A 15,691-nucleotide genomic window follows, 5' to 3' on the forward strand; every position below is an offset into this window, starting at 1 on the left:
TAGCTGTGTGTGTGTCTCTTACCGGTGATCCTAGCTGTGTGTGTGTCTCTTACCGGTGATCCTAGCTGTGTGTGTGTCTCTTACCGGTGATCCTAGCGGTGTGTGTGTCTCTTACCGGTGATCCTAGCTGTGTGTGTGTGTCTCTTACCGGTGATCCTAGCTGTGTGTGTGTCTCTTACCGGTGATCCTAGCGGTGTGTGTGTCTCTTACCGGTGATCCTAGCTGTGTGTGTGTGTCTCTTACCGGTGATCCTAGCTGTGTGTGTGTGTCTCTTACCGGTGATCCTAGCGGTGTGTGTGTCTCTTACCGGTGATCCTAGCGGTGTGTGTGTCTCTTACCGGTGATCCTAGCGGTGTGTGTGTCTCTTACCGGTGATCCTAGCGGTGTGTGTGTCTCTTACCGGTGATCCTAGCTGTGTGTGTGTCTCTTACCGGTGATCCTAGCGGTGTGTGTGTCTCTTACCGGTGATCCTAGCTGTGTGTGTGTCTCTTACCGGTGATCCTAGCGGTGTGTGTGTCTCTTACCGGTGATCCTAGCGGTGTGTGTGTCTCTTACCGGTGATCCTAGCGGTGTGTGTGTCTCTTACCGGTGATCCTAGCTGTGTGTGTGTGTGTGTGTGTCTCTTACCGGTGATCCTAGCGGTGTGTGTGTCTCTTACCGGTGATCCTAGCGGTGTGTGTGTCTCTTACCGGTGATCCTAGCTGTGTGTGTGTCTCTTACCGGTGATCCTAGCGGTGTGTGTGTCTCTTACCGGTGATCCTAGCTGTGTGTGTGTCTCTTACCGGTGATCCTAGCGGTGTGTGTGTCTCTTACCGGTGATCCTAGCGGTGTGTGTGTCTCTTACCGGTGATCCTAGCGGTGTGTGTGTCTCTTACCGGTGATCCTAGCGGTGTGTGTGTCTCTTACCGGTGATCCTAGCTGTGTGTGTGTCTCTTACCGGTGATCCTAGCGGTGTGTGTGTCTCTTACCGGTGATCCTAGCGGTGTGTGTGTCTCTTACCGGTGATCCTAGCGGTGTGTGTGTCTCTTACCGTGATCCTAGCGGTGTGTGTGTCTCTTACCGGTGATCCTAGCGGTGTGTGTGTCTCTTACCGGTGATCCTAGCGGTGTGTGTGTCTCTTACCGGTGATCCTAGCGGTGTGTGTGTCTCTTACCGGTGATCCTAGCGGTGTGTGTGTCTCTTACCGGTGATCCTAGCGGTGTGTGTGTCTCTTACCGGTGATCCTAGCGGTGTGTGTGTCTCTTACCGGTGATCCTAGCGGTGTGTGTGTCTCTTACCGGTGATCCTAGCGGTGTGTGTGTCTCTTACCGGTGATCCTAGCGGTGTGTGTGTCTCTTACCGGTGATCCTAGCGGTGTGTGTGTCTCTTACCGGTGATCCTAGCGGTGTGTGTGTCTCTTACCGGTGATCCTAGCGGTGTGTGTGTCTCTTACCGGTGATCCTAGCGGTGTGTGTGTCTCTTACCGGTGATCCTAGCGGTGTGTGTGTCTCTTACCGGTGATCCTAGCGGTGTGTGTGTCTCTTACCGGTGATCCTAGCGGTGTGTGTGTCTCTTACCGGTGATCCTAGCGGTGTGTGTGTCTCTTACCGGTGATCCTAGCGGTGTGTGTGTCTCTTACCGGTGATCCTAGCGGTGAAGGGGCTGCCAGTGATGTGCTTGTCGTTGTATCTGACCAGTATATGGTAGTCTCCAGGTAGAACAGGCAGGTAGGTCACTGTGCAGGTACCATCTTTGTTATCCAAACAGGTGATATCTGCCTTGGACGGACCCTCGATGGCCAGGTCCAACCCTCCTGGAGACACCAGTCAGAAACACAGTCAACGGGGGTAAGATGGTTCCTCCACTAACACTTCATAAGGACGTTCCAGACAGCCATGGCATCCAGACTAGTCATCATTTACAGTAAAACATGTCAGTCTCTGCTTGGTGAGAAATGTGTCTCACCCTACGCATTTCAATTCCCCCTCAGAACAAACCATGTCTCCTCCGTACTGTACGTACCCTCGGCAACGTCCTTTTTGTGTGTGTGTGTGGTGTGTGACGGTCGTCTCCAGCGTACGTACCCTCGGCAGCGTCCTCTGTGTAGATGGTGAACATGGCGGTCTTGTTGGCGACGCCGTAGACCAGACCGGGACCGGATGCAGTCACGTTGGCACTGTTGGCGTTGTTCACATAGAATTGCAGAGGAGACTCTGAAGAGACAACAATGACGTCATCAACCGGAGACGATAAACAGTATTGATCAGACAGAGAAACTCCTGGTCCTATAACGCATGGTGGTTGTGTATGAGCATCACAACTCTCGGTACGCTGATTCAGAGCTCTCGTCTAGCATTAAAACAAATATTGAAATCTCATTGGCTTGGCTATAGATAAAAGCTGATCAAATAAATGAATAAATAAATGACACGTCAATAAAACTGCTTTGTATAAAGAAACAGAGTGTTTCCATGGTAACGTTAGTCCCTGTATAAACACTAAGATCAATGTCGTGAGAGAGAAGCATTACAGCCTGCTGGCTCCTATCCTCCCCATGCTACCGTACGCTGACTCATTACGTACGCTGACTCATTACGTCTGCATCCCAAATGGCACCCTATATAGTGCACTACTTTAGACCAGGGCCCTATTCCCTATATAGTGCACTACTTTAGACCAGGGCCCTATTCCCTATATAGTGCACTACTTTAGACCAGGGCCCTATTCCCTATATAGTGCACTACTTTAGACCAGGGCCCTATTCCCTATATAGTGCACTACTTTAGACCAGGGCCCTATTCCCTATATAGTGCACTACTATAGACCAGGGCCCTATTCCCTATATAGTGCACTACTATAGACCAGGGCCCTATTCCCTATATAGTGCACTACTATAGACCAGGGCCCTATTCCCTATATAGTGCACTACTTTAGACCAGGGCCCTATTCCCTATGTAGATGCCTCTTGCAGAGGAAAAGGAGGATTTTCAGAGGGATTCTCTTCTTCCCTCTGCCTCTCCCTCGTATGTCCTGTTCATGACTTCAATACACAGGAATCCTGACAGGATATTCATCACTCGTCTGTGCCCTGTGTGTGTGTGTGTGTGTGATCTGTGTTCCTGTGTTCCTGTGTTGGAGATATTTGCCGTGGTGTGTCCGTGGTGTGTGTGCTGACCTGGAATGTGCGTTCCATTGTACTTGATGTGCATCTCGTGTAGGCCGGCCTCAGTGGGGGCAAACTTCACTGTGACTGTCCCGTCCTTGTTGTCCATGATCTCAGGCTGAGCAGTCTTCCCTGACGGCATGTGGACCTCACCTAGAGAGAGAGAACGTAGGCTACTAAGAGAAGAGTTACACCGCCCTACAATACGTCATCCCACACTGCCCTACAATACGTCCTCCCACACTGCCCTACAATACGCCCTCCCACGGCGCCCTACAATACGCCCTCCCACGGCGCCCTACAATACGCCCTCCCACGGCGCCCTACAATACGCCCTCCCACGGCGCCCTACAATACGCCCTCCCACGGCGCCCTACAATACGTCCTCCCACGGCGCCCTACAATACGTCCTCCCACGGCGCCCTACAATACGTCCTCCCACGGCGCCCTACAATACGTCCTCCCACGGCGCCCTACAATACGTCCTCCCACGGCGCCCTACAATACGTCCTCCCACGGCGCCCTACAATACGTCCTCCCACGGCGCCCTACAATACGTCCTCCCACGGCGCCCTACAATACGTCCTCCCACGTCGCCCTACAATACGTCCTCCCACGTCGCCCTACAATACGTCCTCCCACGTCGCCCTACAATACGTCGCCCTACAATACGTCCTCCCACGTCGCCCTACAATACGTCGCCCTACAATACGTCCTCCCACGTCGCCCTACAATACGTCGCCCTACAATACGTCGCCCTACAATACGTCGCCCTACAATACGTCGCCCTACAATACGTCGCCCTACAATACGTCGCCCTACAATACGTCGCCCTACAATACGTCGCCCTACAATACGTCGCCCTACAATACGTCGCCCTACAATACGTCCTCCCACGGCGCCCTACAATACGTCCTCCCACACCGCCCTACAATACGTCCTCCCACACCGCCCTACAATACGTCCTCCCACACCGCCCTACAATACGTCCTCCCACACCGCCCTACAATACGTCCTCCCACACCGCCCTACAATACGTCCTCCCACACCGCCCTACAATACGTCCTCCCACACCGCCCTACAATACGTCATCCCACACCGCCCTACAATACGTCATCCCACACCGCCCTACAATATGCCATGTCATTCTGTGTGCCAAGCAGCTTCATTCCAATGTGTTTAGCTAATGAAAGACAAGCCCCCTCTCCATCCTATCTTACAGGAAAGATATGCCTGTCAATGACTCACCTATGATATGGCCCTTGATCTGTTTGTTACGGCAGTGGTCAGTATCTCACCTCTAAACTCGCCCTCAACAGGAAGTTGAGATAGATCTTGTTCAGTATCTCACCTGTGATCTCTCCCTTCCGGAAGGCAAAAGGAATGACCATGTCGAAGGGCCTGAAACCGGCTCCGTTCATACGGTTGGCTGGGTGATAGGACCCGTCTGTCACCTGGAGGGGGAGAGGGAAGGGAAGACAAAAGGGGAGAAGAAAAAGGGATGGGGAGGGGGGGGGGGGGGTGATCGTTAAAAACGTGACGGATATGTCTTTGGTAGGAGAACTGTCAAAACAGGAAAGTGACTAAGTCTTCCCTGTATTTCTACCATTTACAGTCTCATTCTGCCTGAGTCGTCCTGCGGTGAAAGCCGAGGTAAGAGAGAATCAGGTAGTCAGGGCAAACAGGCAGTGAGTGATTCAGATACAGCAATCAGAGCAGACTGGTTCCGTTTGGTGCCTCTTGCAGGAGTAAGGGGTGCATGGCGTAAAGGAAGGAGGGATGGGTGGAGAGAGAGAGATTGCAGATACCCCCACAGCATACCTGGAAAAGCAAAAGCTCTCAGAAACTCCTGGGAAGAACGAGAAAGAGAAACCCAAATACCTGTAACCGTGGTAATATATAGTAGATGAGCTGGAACGAGAAGAGGATGAGTAGAGGAGGAGAGAAGATGCATTTTGATACTGTCTACACTGTGTGTGTGTGTGTGTGTGTGTGTGTGCTCCCACACATTCCTATTGTGGTGGGAACAGGAGTTAGAGGCGTCGCCTGTGTTTCCACTGTTTATTGTACCGTAATGGGTCTGGCATGGTGCCATGGTGGGGCGCTGACTGACAACGAGGGCAGGATGGAGACAAGATAACTCGATGGAACTAACATGGCACGGGACACCTGTTTTTCCAGTGTATGATCAGAGAGCGGTAGAATATTAGGCCAAAGAAACAGTGCTCAGCCATTAGACATGAACAGCCATTTCCTATAAATATGATGGGAGAGAATATGGAGTCATTGTGACATTTATCAGGAAGTTGGGGAGGGAGAGAAGGACACCATGAGAGAGGGAGGGTGATCATTCAGTGTCAGGGATCAGAGAGAATTCAGAGGCGCAGGGACAGCCAGAGGGAGGCATGAAGGGAGGCAGGGAGGAATGGAGGCAGGGAGGAATGGAGGCAGGGAGGAATGGAGGCAGGGAGGAATGGAGGCAGGGAGGAATGGAGGCAGGGAGGAATGGAGGCAGGCATGGAGGGATCTCCTTGAGGTGCAGTTCAGGCTGGGTGTGACAGATGGATGATGAGAGGTGTTTCTCTACTCTGTACCCAGGGCTAGAAGGAAGGAAGGAAGGAAGGAAGGAAGGAAGGGAGGGAGGGATGGATGGATAGAGGGTGTTTCTCTACTCTGTACCCAGGGCTAGAAGGAAGGAAGGAAGGAAGGAAGGAAGGAAGGAAGGGATGGATAGAGGGTGTTTCTCTACTCTGTACCCAGGGCTGGAAGGAAGGAAGGAAGGAAGGAAGGGATGGATAGAGGGTGTTTCTCTACTCTGTACCCAGGGCTGGAAGGAAGGAAGGAAGGGAGGGAGGAAGGGATGGATAGAGGGTGTTTCTCTACTCTGTACCCAGGGCTGGAAGGAAGGAAGGAAGGAAGGAAGGGAGGGATGGATAGAGGGTGTTTCTCTACTCTGTACCCAGGGCTGGAAGGAAGGGAGGAGGAAGGGATGGATAGAGGGTGTTTCTCTACTCTGTACCCAGGGCTGGAAGGAAGGAAGGAAGGGAGGGATGTATAGAGGGTGTTTCTCTACTCTGTACCCAGGGCTGGAAGGAAGGAAGGAAGGAAGGAAGGGAGGGATGGATAGAGGGTGTTTCTCTACTCTGTACCCAGGGCTGGAAGGAAGGAAGGAAGGAAGGAAGGGAGGGATGGATAGAGGGTGTTTCTCTACTCTGTACCCAGGGCTGGAAGGAAGGAAGGAAGGAAGGGAGGGATGGATAGAGGGTGTTTCTCTACTCTGTACCCAGGGCTGGAAGGAAGGAAGGAAGGGAGGGATGTATAGAGGGTGTTTCTCTACTCTGTACCCAGGGCTGGAAGGAAGGAAGGAAGGAAGGAAGGGAGGGATGGATAGAGGGTGTTTCTCTACTCTGTACCCAGGGCTGGAAGGAAGGGAGGAGGAAGGGATGGATAGAGGGTGTTTCTCTACTCTGTACCCAGGGCTGGAAGGAAGGAAGGAAGTAAGGAAGGAAGGGAGGGATGATAGAGGGTGTTTCTCTACTCTGTACCCAGGGCTGGAAGGAAGGAAGGAAGGAAGGAAGGGAGGGAGGGAGGGATGATAGAGGGTGTTTCTCTACTCTGTACCCAGGGCTGGAAGGAAGGAAGGGAGGGATGATAGAGGGTGTTTCTCTACTCTGTACCCAGGGCTGGAAGGAAGGAAGGAAGGAAGGAAGGAAGGAAGGGATGATAGAGGGTGTTTCTCTACTCTGTACCCAGGGCTGGAAGGAAGGAAGGAAGGAAGGAAGGAAGGAAGGAAGGAAGGAAGGAAGGAAGGAAGGAAGGAAGGAAGGGAGGGATGATAGAGGGTGTTTCTCTACTCTGTACCCAGGGCTGGAAGGAAGGAAGGAAGGGAGGGATGGATAGAGGGTGTTTCTCTACTCTGTACCCAGGGCTGGAAGGAAGGAAGGGAGGAAGGGATGGATAGAGGGTGTTTCTCTACTCTGTACCCAGGGCTGGAAGGAAGGAAGGAAGGAAGGGAGGGATGGATAGAGGGTGTTTCTCTACTCTGTACCCAGGGCTGGAAGGAAGGAAGGGAGGAAGGGAGGGATGGATAGAGGCTGTTTCTCTACTCTGTACCCAGGGCTGGAAGGAAGGGATGGATAGAGGGTGTTTCTCTACTCTGTACCCAGGGCTGGAAGGAAGGAAGGGAGGGATGGATAGAGGGTGTTTCTCTACTCTGTACCCAGGGCTGGAAGGAAGGAAGGGAGGGATGGATAGAGGGTGTTTCTCTACTCTGTACCCAGGGCTGGAAGGAAGGAAGGAAGGAAGGAAGGAAGGAAGGAAGGAAGGAAGGGATGATAGAGGGTGTTTCTCTACTCTGTACCCAGGGCTGGAAGGAAGGAAGGAAGGAAGGGAGGGATGGATAGAGGGTGTTTCTCTACTCTGTACCCAGGGCTGGAAGGAAGGAAGGGAGGGATGGATAGAGGGTGTTTCTCTACTCTGTACCCAGGGCTGGAATCCGGCGGCTCCAGGAGCAGCTGACTGCTGATTGGCTGACTGTTGCTGCATCATCGGAGCCTCATCAGTCGCCTGGGGAATCACAACCATGTCAGGCATCACACACGAGGACAGAGACACACAATCTAAAAACATGTGACCTAAAGATCACAATCACAACCGAAACATGATCCAAAATGTCTGCACAGGATCAGACAAATATACAGGGATGCATTTTCATAACATATTAGATCCTTCCTCTCACGGACAGAGCCAGGATGGTGCAGAGCATACATTCCACTACCCTGCATCGCCACCCGCCAGCATCGTTCCCCTGCATCTCCCCACAACAGTATCGTTCCACTACCCTGCATCTCACCATGACTTTGAAGGGGCTCTTGGGGATGTTCTCCCCTCCAAAGCGTACGTATATGACATAGTTCCCAGGGGTCGGGGCGGTGTAGAAGATATCGAATGTTCCGTCCTCGTTCTGGATGACATCAGCTTCCACCTCGGTCCCATCCGGCGTCACCACGATACATGTCACCTTCCCCTTCCCAGCTGCCTTAGCGTTCACCACAAAGCCCACCTCCTCCCCGACCGCGATGATGGGGGCGATACCGGGACCTGGTAAGATAAACAGATAAAAGATAAGTCTGGATAAGAAAGCGTAACTGAGAAGGACAACTGTGGAGAGAGGCGTGTATGATTTGATTCTATGTATTTATGTGGAAGCAGCAACACCTTTTAAAATGTCCACGTTACTTTATTCTCCCGGTGGGAAATGTATATCCTATCAGTCTGGAAGGACCAGTGTGTAACGCCACATTACCACCACAGGGTTCAACACTGGTGCTTGGACTACAGACAGACCACTGTGTTTCTGCCTTTGAGCCCAAAGAGGACCGTAGTTAACGTCGTTTCCTCTCCCCCAAAAACAAGCAAATAAATAAATATATGTCCTTTGGAATTTGCGATGCTCTGTGATTGGATGAGCTTGAGGTCCAGAATGCAGGTCATACGTTGGACACCCATGACATAGTATATTCCAAAGCACATCACGACTCACTCACCGGTGACTGTGCACTTGCTGGCGTCTCCTGAGGAGGTGGCTCTGACCCGGTAGGGCGAGGCAGGGATCTCATCTCCTCCGTACTTTATCACGATGGTGTAACGCCCCACCTTGTCAGGTACGTACGACACCAGGTATGTCCCGTCACGGTTGTCCTGGATACCAACCCTCTTCGGCTTCCCATCTTGGTCCTGAAGAAACAAGGTTGACGTATTATACATGACACACGTGACCCTGTCTGTACAAGTTACACTCCGACACGTGACCCTGTCTGTACAAGTTACACTCCGACACGTGACCCTGCTTAACCCACCCAGTTAATAATTGTGATCTCTTAATATTATATGAAGCACGTAATTGGCCATGGCAAGTGCATAGGGTAGCAGGCTAAAACGTTCATGAGGACATTACATTTCCTGTTAGTTTACTACTAGCAGTGAGTATTAGTTAGATTACTACATGACTACTAACAGTATTATACAGTTAGATTACCACTAACCGTGAGTATTATACAGTTAGATTACTACATGACTACTAGCAGTGAGTATTACAGTTAGTGTTACCGATCTAGCTAATGTGTTTTGAGTTACCTTCCTCGTGTGGTCAATTAGCCCCCCAAATAAATTAGCCTATGATATTAGTGCACATCAGGATGTAGACAAATTGATCTCTATTGATAAACTAAAGTTCTGGAGCCCTGTTTTAACAATAGCCTGTTGACAACCCACAATTCATTAGTTCGGCACATCAATACCTTGAAACAGTCATTCTTGGACTGATTTCTAAAATAGACATCAGTCGTGTATTTTTGTTTTGCGTGAAGCTGCAGAAAGAAATTGGTGCAACCAAATCATAAGCTGATGGCACCAACTGAAAAAAAGTTAGTTGAACCAGAGGAAAATGTTTGTCTGGAGCCCTGGCATGGGGTGTGCTGTTTAATCTGCTGTTGAGTAATGTGTTCTTCTGCCAATTGGCTGTGGGGAAAATAATCATGTGATAGGATGTCAAGCAGAACAATCTGTTGGTAGGACAAGGACATGTAGGTTGGAGGACATGGAAGACAGTAATTTATACTTATTAGGCTAATGAGGCATTACTGATGTGACTAAAATGAAAGTGAATTTAAAAATAGCCCACTGATTATTCAAATACAAATGTGACTTAAAGATATTTTAGTTAAATTGACTTAGAATAAATCTAATTATATAGTAACACATTTTAGTCCCAAAAGGTCAAGTAGCGGCTGATTACTAGGTGAATAGGGCGTCACACCAGGCTCTTTCAAAAGTACTGCCAAAGAAACAATAAACATACAGTTAATCATGTATTACAACGTAATTACCTAAATAATCCTTGAGCTGATATTCTCATCACGTTATCTCTATATACTTTACCCATCATGCTAGATTGTATTAACAGGGCTGTAGGATGAAGTGTTGTGTTTCCACATAGATACAATATCTGTGGAGGTACCCGCTGCATTAGACTCCATTACATGAACAAAAAATGCCTTCATTTCACAGCCCTCTTACCTCCTACCTACCCTGTCAGTGTGAACGTGGTAAAAAAACATTATTTAACCGAATAAGATCAAGGACAGATTGGCCGTTGTCTTGGTGGGATGGAGTCATCCAATGCAGTGGTCCCTCAAAGGTAACTACATTCTACGTGAAAACGTACCACTTCGTCCTACAGCCCTGTTCAGTACGAACATACAGGTAACTACATTCTACGTGAAAACGTACCACTTCGTCCTACAGCCCTGTTCAGTACAAACATACAGGTAACTATATTCTACGTGAAAACGTACCACTTCCTCCTACAGCCCTGTTCAGTACGAACATACAGGTAACTACATTCTACGTGAAAACGTACCACTTCCTCCTACAGCCCTGTTCAGTACAAACATACAGGTAACTACATTCTACGTGAAAACGTACCACTTCGTCCTACAGCCCTGTTCAGTACAAACATACAGGTAACTACATTCTACGTGAAAACGTACCACTTCGTCCTACAGCCCTGTTCAGTACAAACATACAGGTAACTACATTCTATGTGAAAACGTACCACTTCCTCCTACAGCCCTGTTCAGTACGAACATACAGGTAACTACATTCTACGTGAAAACGTACCACTTCCTCCTACAGCCCTGTTCAGTACGAACGTACAGGTAACTACATTCTACGTGAAAACGTACCACTTCCTCCTACAGCCCTGTTCAGTACGAACATACAGGTAACTACATTCTACGTGAAAACGTACCACTTCGTCCTACAGCCCTGTTCAGTACAAACATACACTATTTTACCTTCAGTTTCCTGTAAAACGGGAGAGAATAACCCAAGAGGACGTTGGTGTTTTAGGTAATACTGAGACTGACGTTACTACACATTCACATAGTAATAAGTTACATGTATTTACATATGTTATTACTAAATAAGTATGTAGTACTTCCTACTTCCTTGGTTACCCATGTTTAAGACTAAATTGTTACTACATATTTAGTGTTTATTTACCTAGTAAATACCAAAGTATTTAACAGGCTGTAAAATGGAGGGTTACCGGGACCATCAGAGGCATAGAGCAGTGCTGCTGACTGTCTAGTTACCTGGCAACAGAAAGTCCCACCTCTAACCTCTGGACCCCTGGGGAGGGTTGGTTAGGGAGGGTTGGTAGACAGAAAAGGTTGGTTTGGCCGGTGATCCATTCAACTGAGCACAACACCAAGAGATGGATGTTTTTCTCTACTGTCAACGGGAGAATCAATGTAACAGTTGTCCGGCCACCCTGACCACAGCCGTCCGGCCGACGGCCACCGCCTAGACACTAGCCGTTACAGGTTTCTCCAAAGTCCAGTCTGATTCTGGAACCACAAGACAACCCTCAGGTCAACTCACTGTGATCTGGACTGATAGTTGTCCCTCTCCTGCATCCTTGGCATCGATGGTGAACTCCACTGGAAAGCTGGCTGGCACTCCGGTGGTTAGACCAGGTCCACTAGCCACCACCTTACTGGCATCATGGGTAGGCAGCACTCGCAGCTTGAAGGGACTGGACGAGGAAGTACACAATAATATCAACAACTAGAGGAAACTAGAAGAATGGTGTCACAGGTAGGGCCAAGAATTGAGGTGTGAACGTTTAAAAAAAAAATGGGGATCGTCAACTTTATTAAAAATTCCTAAATGAAAAACATTGTTCTTTTTGTTCCCGTCACAATTTTTAAATCACAAAATATATAATTTGCTGTGTTCTAGCCTAACTAATTAGAGGATAACTTAAATAAAACCAGAGGAACAAACTTCAGGCTTCTTGGCAAAGACATTGAGATACGGAGTAACATGTGTAACTGCCAAAATAAAGGAAATCCCGAAACAGTGTCTTAAATAGGGGCAAGAACAGCTTCATTTAACTCAAGTGTTTCCTTTATTCTGGCAGTTACCCATATACACACAGTTCTTTCTGCCCGTCACCTCTCCCTCTTTGCTAATGATGCCAGTGTGTTCAGTCTTCGGTCTGTTCTTTCTGCCCGTCACCTCTCCCTCTTTGCTAATGATGCCAGTGTGTTCAGTCTTCGGTCTGTTCTTTCTGCCCGTCACCTCTCCCTCTTTGCTAATGATGCCAGTGTGTTCAGTCTTCGGTCTGTTACCAGTAAAAAGTCGTCTTTTCATTGATAGTCCCTGCTTAAATGAAGTTCAGACATTGCCAGACACAGCTTTTGATATATGCTAGATAGTCAGGCCTAGTGCACGGTTCTGTCTGGTGGCAGACCTGCCTATACTGATAGATAGAAACGTGCACTAGGCCTGACTGTCTGGTGGCAGACCTGCCTATACTGATAGATAGAACCGTGCACTAGGCCTGACTGTCTGGTGGCAGACCTGCCTATACTGATAGATAGAAACGTGCACTAGCCGAACTGCCTATACACGATGAAAGACGCAAGTTTTTGTGTTTTCGGAAGTACGGCAACTAAAATCGGTCTCCTCTGTTCTAACATACTGAACCTTAGAAGTCAAGGAATATTATTCACGTGTAGTTTTATGATTTTATTATAGTTTAAACTGAAGAAAAAGGGAAAAAATTGTATTTTTAAAATGTTAACTGCCCATTTGATTTTCCTAGTCAGATCACAGGGAAAACTCTGGGATCACAGGGAAAACTCTGGGACCTAAGGAGGCGTGTTATCACAATACACAGTAAAATAGGTTAATCTGCTGTAATACAAAGCAGTACCTACGGCTAAAGAATTAACAGACAACCATCTCAAACACACCCTGTACTGTATGTAACCGAGTCAAGATTAGTGAGTTACCTGCGTGTGATCTCCTCGTCAGCGTACTTGACCACTACAGAGTAGGGTCCCTCCACTGAAGGGGTGTAGGCTACAGTGTGTGTTCCATCTCCGTTGTTTGTCACCTCCACCGGCTCAGCCACACCTGAGGACCAAAACACACACCTTACATCAGGACAGGACCGGCCTTAGCCGTACCGGAAATGGAGAATATTGGTATTGAACACAATAAAGTTGAACTGAATTAGACACACAATAACAAAGTTCTATTTCAAAGTTCATACAAAAGTATGTGGACACCTGTTCAAATGAGTTGATTTGGCTATTTCAGCCGTTACTGACAGGTGTATAAAATGGAGAACATTGGTAATCGAAAGGCCTAAACATGGCCCCGTCATGGGATGCCACCTTTCCTACAAGTCAGGACGGGACGAAATTGAGCCACGAAGTAGTAGGCCACACAAGCTCACAGAACGGGACCGGCGAGCGCTCAAGAGCGTAGTGGGTATAAACCGTCTGTCCTCGGTTGCGACACTCACTACCGAGTTCCAAACTTCCTCTGGAAGCAACGTCAGCACAAGAACTGTTCGTCGGGAGCTTCATGAAATGGGTTTCCATGGCCGAGCAGCCGCACACAAGCCTAAGATCACCATGCGCAATGCCAAGCGTCGGCTAGAGTGGTGTAAAGCTCGCCGCCATTGGACTCTGGAGCAGGGGAAACGCGTTCTCTGGAGTGATGAATCACGTGTCACCATTTGGCAGTTCGACAGACAAATCTGGGTTTGGCGGATGGCAGGAGAATGCTACCTGCCCGAATGAGTGCCAACTAAAGTTCGGTGGCGGAAGAATAATGGCCTAGGAAATCTTAACACTACATTATACAATGACATTCTAGACAATTCTGTGCTTCCAACTTTGTGGCAACAGTTTGGGGAAGGCCCTTCCCAGTTTCAGCATGACAATACCCCCGAGAACAAAGCGAGGTCCATACAGAAATTATTTGTACCGGTGTGGAAGAACCAAACCTGACCTCAACCGCATTGAACACCTTTTGGATGAATTGGAACGCCGACTGTGAGCCTAATCGCCCAACATCAGTGTACGACCTCACTAATGCTCTTGTGGCTGAACGGAAGCAAGTCCAGCAATGTTCCAACATCTAGTGGAAAGCCTTCCCAGAAGAGTGGAGGCTGTTATAGCAGCAATGTTCCAACATCTAGTGGAAAGCCTTCCCAGAAGAGTGGAGGCTGTTATAGCAGCAATGTTCCAACATCTAGTGGAAAGCCTTCCCAGAAGAGTGGAGGCTGTTATAGCAGCAATGTTCCAACATCTAGTGGAAAGCCTTCCCAGAAGAGTGGAGGCTGTTATAGCAGCAATGTTCCAACATCTAGTGGAAAGCCTTCCCAGAAGAGTGGAGGCTGTTATAGCAGCAATGTTCCAACATCTAGTGGAAAGCCTTCCCAGAAGAGTGGAGGCTGTTATAGCAGCAAAGGGGGGGACCAACTCCATATTAAGGTCCATGATTTTGCAATGAGATGTTCGACAAGCAGGTGTCCACATACTTTTCGCAGTTGTAAATGAGAACTTGTTCTCAACTGGCCTACTTGGTTAAAGAGGTGCAATATAAATGTAATAAAAGTCAAAATGTAATTGAAGTATTCACACCTCTGAGTCAGCACTTTATAAGATAGAAAAAGGTGTAGAATCGCAGAAAATTAGCTTTAAAATAGCAGAACAATTCTCTGCCGCATGCAAAATGTGTTGCTGTAATCGCCACAAGTCTTTTTGGGTAAGTTCCCTGTCGTCGCCCGTTCCCTGTCGTCGCCCGTTCCCTGTCGTCGCCCGTTCCCTGTCGTCGCCCGTTCCCTGTCGTCGCCCGTTCCCTGTCGTCGCCCGTTCCCTGTCGTCGCCCGTTCCCTGTCGTCGCCCGTTCCCTGTCGTCGCCCGTTCCCTGTCGTCGCCCGTTCCCTGTCGTCGCCCGTTCCCTGTCGTCGCCCGTTCCCTGTCGTCGCCCGTTCCCTGTCGTCGCCCGTTCCCTGTCGTCGCCCGTTCCCTGTCGTCGCCCGTTCCCTGTCGTCGCCCGTTCCCTGTCGTCGCCCGTTCCCTGTCGTCGCCCGTTCCCTGTCGTCTCTTACAACTAACAGAAATAAAACTAATCCAGTCTGACATTTAGGTGCGGTGACTGCCAGAGAGAGGGGTCACCACACACACTGAATCAAACCTCACCTTTCGGTGCGGTGACAGCTACAGAGAGCGGAGCCACCCCGGCCTTGCTGCAGTCCACAGTAAAGGATTGTGGGATATTGGCGCGGACCCCTGAGCTCACGCCGGGTCCTGAGATCTTCACCTTGCTGGGGTCAACCATGTCCTTCACTGGTACCTTGAATGGACTGCCTGATGGACAAAGAGAGTGTTAAAATGGCAGAGACTGTTCGATACACTATCAGACAACCTGGTTTAGGATAAACTCTAGGCCCAGCTATCAGAAGAAAACTAAGATCAACGTTAAGGTGAAACTCTGGGCACCAAATAGAACATAGCCAACAGTGTGTCCTTCACTGGTCTCTTGAACCAACTGGCTGGTGGACAGACGGGACTATCCCTGGTTATACAGGACAACAGAGTTGCCGGAAAACCGGCAACCCCCGGCCCAGGAACACCGGCAACCCCATTATATTTTTGTAAAAATAATGTTCAAATCTTGTCT

General features: G+C 49.1%; 1 protein-coding gene across 2 annotated transcripts in view; it reads right to left on the reverse strand.

Annotated features, from left to right (window-relative positions):
* The window catches only part of LOC120065519 (filamin-B), a 120,775-nt gene that overhangs the window by 34,392 nt on the left and 70,692 nt on the right, over window positions 1-15,691 (reverse strand). The window contains exons 25-34 of one of the 2 annotated variants that reach the window (XM_039016581.1): window positions 15,211-15,378; window positions 13,006-13,129; window positions 11,588-11,741; window positions 8,689-8,878; window positions 7,995-8,242; window positions 7,625-7,708; window positions 4,494-4,596; window positions 3,155-3,295; window positions 2,064-2,192; window positions 1,619-1,792 (exon numbers count right to left, since the gene is read on the reverse strand). In XM_039016581.1, coding sequence (XP_038872509.1) covers window positions 1,619-1,792; window positions 2,064-2,192; window positions 3,155-3,295; window positions 4,494-4,596; window positions 7,625-7,708; window positions 7,995-8,242; window positions 8,689-8,878; window positions 11,588-11,741; window positions 13,006-13,129; window positions 15,211-15,378 — 1,515 coding nt within the window. The remainder of the gene's footprint in view (window positions 1-1,618; window positions 1,793-2,063; window positions 2,193-3,154; window positions 3,296-4,493; window positions 4,597-7,624; window positions 7,709-7,994; window positions 8,243-8,688; window positions 8,879-11,587; window positions 11,742-13,005; window positions 13,130-15,210; window positions 15,379-15,691) is intronic. The other variant, XM_039016582.1, reaches the window with a different exon arrangement.

Source organism: Salvelinus namaycush, chromosome 20 (genome assembly GCF_016432855.1).
Source record: "Salvelinus namaycush isolate Seneca chromosome 20, SaNama_1.0, whole genome shotgun sequence".
In the NCBI taxonomy this organism is placed as follows: Eukaryota; Metazoa; Chordata; class Actinopteri; order Salmoniformes; family Salmonidae; genus Salvelinus; species Salvelinus namaycush.